At 53.6% G+C, this 7,011-nt stretch overlaps 1 protein-coding gene across 1 annotated transcript; it reads left to right on the top strand.

The window, feature by feature from the left end:
• The first annotated feature begins 426 nt into the window (after positions 1 to 426).
• Positions 427 to 6,184, top strand: LOC126030697 (beta-crystallin B2-like). Its single transcript, XM_049788908.1, has 5 exons — positions 427 to 567; positions 1,743 to 1,861; positions 2,204 to 2,336; positions 4,271 to 4,413; positions 6,016 to 6,184. Exons 1-5 carry the CDS (start codon positions 514 to 516, stop codon positions 6,182 to 6,184), a joined length of 618 nt encoding a protein of 205 aa, XP_049644865.1. The 5' UTR covers positions 427 to 513.
• Positions 6,185 to 7,011: the final 827 nt, after the last annotated feature.

The following is a 7,011-nucleotide window of genomic DNA, read 5'->3' as shown; positions in this document are numbered from 1 at the left end:
ATGGTACTGTGATTCCCAGGGCAGATGGCACAAGTGGAGACTGGCATAGGAAGGATGCAACCTGGATGGCAGCACATTCCTGGTAGTTGGGATGCCCCAGGGAAGCAGTGAGTGGTGCACGGGAACAGGGGACTTGGAGAGGGCTGATCCCAGATCCCCACAGGCCAGTAAGCACTGCTGTCTTTGCTCCAGTTTTTCTTCCACCAGGAGACTGTGTGTAAAGCCTACAGGCCCACATCCCTCAGGCCCCGGGCTATCTGGATCTGACAGGGAGAGATCCCCATGGACCCCTCCCCTTAAACTGTGTCATGTCCCCACCTTTTCATGAGCCTCCTTGCCCCGTGGAGCTAAGCTGGACACAAAGAAATGAAGCAAAGGAGAAAGTATAGGCCCCTCCTTGCTGAGCTCCCAGCTCTAAGACACCCCGAAAATGAAAAGCAGTAGATACCCAAAGAGAAGACCCAGCACCCCAACCTCACTGCTGCCTCGTGTTTTCTTCCAGAGCCTTCAACCATGGCCTCCGACCACCAGAACCCTGCAGGCAAGGGGCACCCTTTCAGCCCCAAGGTGGGTCCTCTCCCTGTGCTCTGGGGTTGGTCTCTCCCCATCCTGGGGTGCCCCTATAGGAACCTAGGCTTCAGTTTCCCCACAGCCCCCTAGCAGGCTCCTGCCCACAGCCTGCAGGTCTGGAATCTTGGTGATAGCTTCTGGTCTTGGAGACTTGAGTTCCCTGCCTACGCCTTCTCCACAAACCCAGGGGCCTTGGTGCTCCCCGAGTCTTGGGTGGGCTCCAGGAGGGCCTTGTGGATGGGAGGTGAAGGTCACTCCCGACTTCTCTCTGGCCACGTGACCTATGCGTGTCCTCTCTGAGCCTCACTTTTTTCCATTTGGAGCGGGAGGAGAATGAAAGGAAGGGCCAACAGGTGAAGGTCAGGGTGAGGAAGCCCCAATTTCCAGGCTGATCCAAATGTCCTCACCACGTCATCTCCCTCCAGACTTAACTGTCTGGCAGCAGCACTGGGCACCTGCAATCTGCTGCCAATCTTGACTCGCCACCGCTGCAGGAGGCCCTGGGCTTGGACCCAGCCTGGATGGGCCCTTGAGTCTCTTATGAGGGACTCCCCGGCAAGGGATGCTGAAACTGATGCAGGGGACCCCTTGGTCCTGCCTCTAGAGGGCTTGTTTGCAAGAACAAACAATTAAACCAAGAAGTAGACCTGTGACTTGGAGAGCTTCGAAGCAGGAACCGGCGGATAAGGGGTTCTCAGGGGACAAGGTTCTGCTAGATTCTGGGTACACGCTGCCTGCCATAGAGCCTTGTTTATCAAGATCCTGGTGGCACAGAGATGGCAAAGTCCTGATCTCGGGAGACAGCATTGGCCAGGCTGGGCCGTGAATGCCCATTCCAGGGCCTGCTTCCTACTTCTTTGGGATCTGACTCTGGATCTGGCTCGGGACCTGCAGCCAGAGCCTCCATAGGTGCTGTGACCCCCACAGCAGAGCAAACACTGTGAAATTCACCGAACCCCTTGCTCTCAGGCCTCACATCCCGAGGAGCTGGGTTCTGTCTTTAGTTTCCACTTTACAAAAGGGGAAACTGAGGCTTGTGGAGGCGAAACATGGGCTCTAGCTGGTTCACCACAGGGCTGGGCTGTGGGTGGATCCTGCCAGCCTCTTCTGAGCCACTCTGAGTACTCCCTGCACTTGCCCCACCATGATGGGGCCCCTGCTCCCCTTTGCAGATCATCATCTTTGAACAGGAGAATTTCCAGGGCCGCTCGCAGGAGTTCAGCGGGCCCTGCCCCAGCCTGAAGGAGACAGGCCTGGAGAAGGCGGGATCCATCCTGGTGCAGGCCGGCCCGTGAGTTGGGGGGGGGGGGGTCCTCATTCCTGGACTCTCTGTATGTGTGTGGGGAAAGAGTGAGAAAGGGAAGTGAGTGAGTCTAGGAGTGCATATGAATGTGTATGAATCTGTTCAGTTGTGTACATATGTGTGTGTGAAGTGTGAGTGAGTTTGTGAGTCTGTACTCTCAGTATGTGGATGAACAAGGCAAGGGTGAATGGGGGCAGCTAGTAGCTCAGCCCCCCCAAGGAGGCTGCACTGAACCTGTCCCCCTGCCCTGTCCACACGCCCTCCCTCCCCTCTCTCTGCCCACCGTGCTCTCCCTCCCTCTCTCCCTACTTCCCTCCTTCTCCACTGCAGCTGGGTAGGCTATGAACAAACCAACTACAAGGGGGAGCACTTCGTGCTGGAGAAGGGCGAGTTCCCACGCTGGGACGCCTGGACCAGCAGCCGGAGGACCGACTCCCTCAGCTCCCTGAGGCCTGTCAAAATGGTGAGTCCCTCCCTGCCCCACCAGGTCTAGCGGGAAAACTACCCTGACTCTGTTGTGTCCCTTCCGTTGGCAGGGCCTTCCTGAGTCATCTGCTTCCCTGAGTCTCTGTTTCCCTCTCTGTAAAATGGGGCTATTGCTACCTGGGACATACTCAATTTGAGAGCAACCCTCTTGGGTGGGGGGGCAGTCACAAAACTGTGAAAGGCTCCAGGCAGGGGGTGTTATGGACTTGGTTATCAGAGTGGATGAGTTTCCTGCCTTGAGCTAAAGCTAAAGCTCAAAGGGCCTCAGCTGAGGTCAACACAGAGAATCTCTGAGAATGAGTTAGAGACAGTCTCGCTTAGGGCCCTTGCTTATCATGTGTGAGGACCTAGTTCAATGCTAGGCATGGGAGAAGGGAAAAAGGGAGAGGTGGGGAAGAGATAAAGGGGGAAAAGGGAGGTCAGTGAAAGAGGTAGATAGGGGGGATGAAAAAGGAAGGGGTGATGGAGAGAGAAAGGAAGAAGACAGTTCTGGCCTCTGAGCCCTGTTCACAGCTTTTCAGTACCTCTCATCTTGAGTCTAGAACCAATAATAGGCAGTTAATCTCTAGTGAATCAGAACCAACAATACTCAGTTCATCCCCTCAAATCTTCCAGGTCCAACTAGCTGTCCCCTAAGCCCAGTAGATTAGAGAACCCTGAGCTGAGCATTAAGTTCCTCTGCTGCCTCTGACATTTACAGCTGTATGTCCTAGGACACGTGTCTTTGCCTCTCCGAGTCTGTTTTCTCTTATGTCAAAATTCTTTTTTTTTTTTTTTTTTTGGTTTTTGGGCCACACCCTGTGACGCTCAGGGGTTACTCCTGGCTATGCACTCAGAAGTTGCTCCTGGCTTCTTGGGGGACCATATGGGATGCCGGGGGATTGAACCACGGTCCGTCCTAGGCTAGCGCAGCAAGGCAGGCACCTTACCTCCAGCGCCACCGCCCGGCCCCTTATGTCAAAATTCTTACAGTATTCAGGGAGATGGGGAGAAGATGACTCAGAAAACTGGCTCAAGAACAGGATGGTAAAAGTTGGGAGATGAAGGAAAGTCAAAATCCTGTAAGCACTGATCAGAAGCACTCACATATATGTGTACATGTGTCGATCATGGCTGCTACTCACTTTGTAACTGTTATTATTTTTATTTTGGGGCCACCCCCAGTGCTCAAAACTTACTCCTGGCTCTGTGTTTAGGAACCACTCCTAGTAGTGCTCTGGGGACCATATGGGATGCCAGAAATCAAACTTGGGTCAAACATGTGTAAGGCCACCTGTTGTCCTAGTATTTTTTACTATTTTTGTTGTATATACTGTCCCCCTACTGTTTATTTTTAAATAGGGAGAGAGAGGCTGGAGTGATAGCACAGCGGTAGGGTGTTTGCCTTGCACATGGCTGACCTGGGATGGGACCTGGTTCAATCCCCGGCATCCCATATGGTCCCCAGAGCCTGCCAGGAGTGATTTCTGAGCGCTGAGCAAGGAGTAACCCCTGAGCGCTGATGGGTGTGGCCAAAAAGGGGGGAGGGGAACTGAGGTCATGAGAAGCGAGATGACATCTCAGAATGAAATCCACCCCTCAAAGCATTGATTTTGGTCCTTGGAAATATCTAGCATGTGTTTGGGTCAGAATGTTAGTCCAGAAGGCAGGCTGCTTGCTTACCTGGCAAGAGACTGACCTGGGTTCAACTCCAGCAACACACATGTTCCCCTGAACCCCACCAGGAATGATCCCTGAGCACAGCAACAGGAGTGAACACTAGGCACTGCTGGGTGTTGTCCCCCCAAAGGAAAAGAATCCAACAGGTGCTAAGCATTAGAGGGAGGATTTGGATGCAGGAGCTAAGGAACCAACCAACCCTACCCTTCACCCTCTGCCCTCACCCACCTCCTCCTCCTCCTGTGTCAGCAGGATAGCCAAGAGCACAAGATCATTCTCTATGAGAACCCCAACTTCACGGGGAAGAAGATGGAGGTGCTGGGTGACGACGTGCCCAGTCTCCACGCCCACGGCTTCCAAGAGAAGGTGTCATCGGTGCGGGTGCTCAGTGGGACGTGAGTACAGACCAGACCAGCACGCTGAGCACTGAGCCCTGAGTTCTGCACCTGTGCCCAGAGGCCTTCCAGATCCTTGCATCCCTCTGGGCTTGGGTGGGAGTGAGGATCACCTCCCAGGCAAGGGTTTAGTCCCCTGGAGGGAGTCAAAATTTACACTCAAAGTTGTCTAAGGGGCAACAGTCCCAGCTGTTTATTGTTCATTTGTTTTGGGTTTGGTGGCCACACTTGGCAGTGTGAAACATGAGACCCACGGAATCAAACCTGGGTGCCAGGCAAATGTCTTTCCACTCTCAGATCCATCCCATCCCAGCAGTTTGGAGGTGAGAGAGCTTGACCTTCAGCTCAGCTGCACAGACCAGGGTTGCCAAGGAGGAATGGGGATGGGTGCAACCACCCAGACGAGGCTGAGGGCAGGGAGGATCATGCTGCCTTTGACCCACGCTGACTTGAACACTTTGCTAACACAGGAAGACCTCGGTTCCCAGAATCAGTTAGCTGCCTTTAGCATATTCCCTTCCTGTGGCCATCCACTCTGGGGAATTTCTTTTTGCAAAATCTGGAGCCTGACGAGAGCAATAGGACAGTGGGGAAAGTGCTTGCTTTGCATGTGACCGACAACCATCCTGTGAGGCCAATACAACACTCTAATGTACGTGAGCTGGACGCATCAGTATGTTTGGTCCCGGAACCCCTAAGCAATGTGAAGACCCATGATAGATGCTGGCAACTGTCACACCTAACTTTGCACTCCCCAGAGAGCCAGATTATCAACTATTATCAGCCAGTTATTCTGGCCTTGGGGAGGGTCATTTCTCAAACTGCAAAGCACATGCAAGGTTGTGCATCCACAGGCCCCTGAGTTTCTTCATGCCCGTTCTCCTACTTTCATGGGTTTGACTAGAGCTGCCCAGGCTAGATCCTAACTGAGGAAGGAAGGAGCTGAAGTCCCTGGCATGTGTGCTAGAAGGGGAGTCTGAGGACTCTACAGATCCAGATTGGCTGGAGCTCAGAAATGGGGGGCAGCACAGAGGTGTCCCCCAGGGCTGGCTGGTCTGGTTCTCGTAGGCCAAAACTGGGTGGTGTATGGAGCAGAGAAAACAGACTTCATCTTGGGCTCCAAAGACTGAGAGACCCTGATAGCCACATGTGTCCACCACTACCCGCCGGTGGGGTGTGGTTAGGAAAACAGGGCTGAATCTTGTTTCTAGCATGGTCATGTGTGAGAATAGGTGTGAGAACAGGTGTGGGAACAGGTGTGAAGACAGGTGTGTAGACAGGTGTGGTGTGATGTGGTGTAGAAAGGTGGGAAAACACAGGTGAGGGGGATGCAGGATTGGCCCAGGGCTCCTGAGCCTCTGAGATGTCTTGCAGCTAGAATGAGGGTTGGGATAGGAGAGGACAAAAGCCAATTTTAGTGTTAATTTGAGTGATCAAATAATGATCACCCCCTCTCGGGCCTAGCCCCTTTTTTTGAGGTCCTGAGCAGAGGTGGTAAGGGGATAGGGCTCTGGCTTATCATCCTGGAAGTGTGGCATGGCCAGCCCCCTGTTTCTAGCCATTTCTCCTGTGTCTCCCCACCCTCCATCTCTGGTCCTGCAGGTGGGTCGGTTACCAGTACCCTGGCTACCGAGGGCAGCAGTTCCTGTTGGAGAAGGGGGACTACAAGGACAGCACTGACTTTGGGGCCCCTCATCCCCAGGTGCAGTCAGTGCGCCGCATCCGTGACATGCAATGGAACCCACGAGGCACCTTCCACCCCTCCAACTAGTGCCCCCATTTCCCTCTCCCTGGGAGCACTGTTGCCCAGGATCCTACCCCCCAAAATGCCCATAGAATAAAGAGAGTGACTTGCAAATTGCCTGCTTTTATTGAGGGGGGAAGGGGAGAAATGAATTTTTCACTTTCTTTTTTCTTCTGTTTGTTGTTATGTTTGTTTGCTGGGCAACACCCAGCTGTGCCCAAGGCTTACCTACTCCTGGCTCTGTGCTCAGGGATCACTCCCAGTCAGCTCAGGGGACCATATGGACTGCTGCTTGCAAGGAAAGTGCCCTCCCCATTGTACAACCTCTCTAGCCACTCACTATTAATTTCTTCGGGCTTATGATCCCCTGTACTCCTGCACTGGCTGAATCGATGGTCTCCTGGCTCCCCGTTTATGCATAGGGACTTGGGGGACTATGCACAACTTCTATGTGCAAAGCACAAGTTTCAGCCCACTGAGATATCACTCTGGACTCCCTGACTTACTCCAGGATGTGCAATGCTTGTCTCAGCCCTTCCAAACCCTCCTCACCACCCCCACATTACTGTGCTCCCACTTTGAGTCTGGAGGGGCTTGGAGGATCCACTGGAGGAGGCTTTAGCCCCGTGCTCCCCACCCGAGAGAGGGGCTTTATGAACTAAGTCCTTGCTAGTGTGCTCCCTGGTCCCTGCACTCATCTACCCAGGCCCATTGCTTACTACAGTAGTAACTGAGGGGTCCTCATCCCACAGGCCTGGGGTCATGCCACTCTGTAGCCTGGGTCTGGAACAGGAGTACTGGCAAGTGGTTGAAGCTGAGTCTCAGAGGATCGATGTTTCAGCATGAAATGTGGG

The sequence above is a fragment of the Suncus etruscus genome, chromosome 15 (assembly GCF_024139225.1).
Source record: "Suncus etruscus isolate mSunEtr1 chromosome 15, mSunEtr1.pri.cur, whole genome shotgun sequence".
In the NCBI taxonomy this organism is placed as follows: domain Eukaryota; kingdom Metazoa; phylum Chordata; class Mammalia; order Eulipotyphla; family Soricidae; genus Suncus; species Suncus etruscus.
This window is presented reverse-complemented; position numbering and strand designations above follow the sequence as displayed.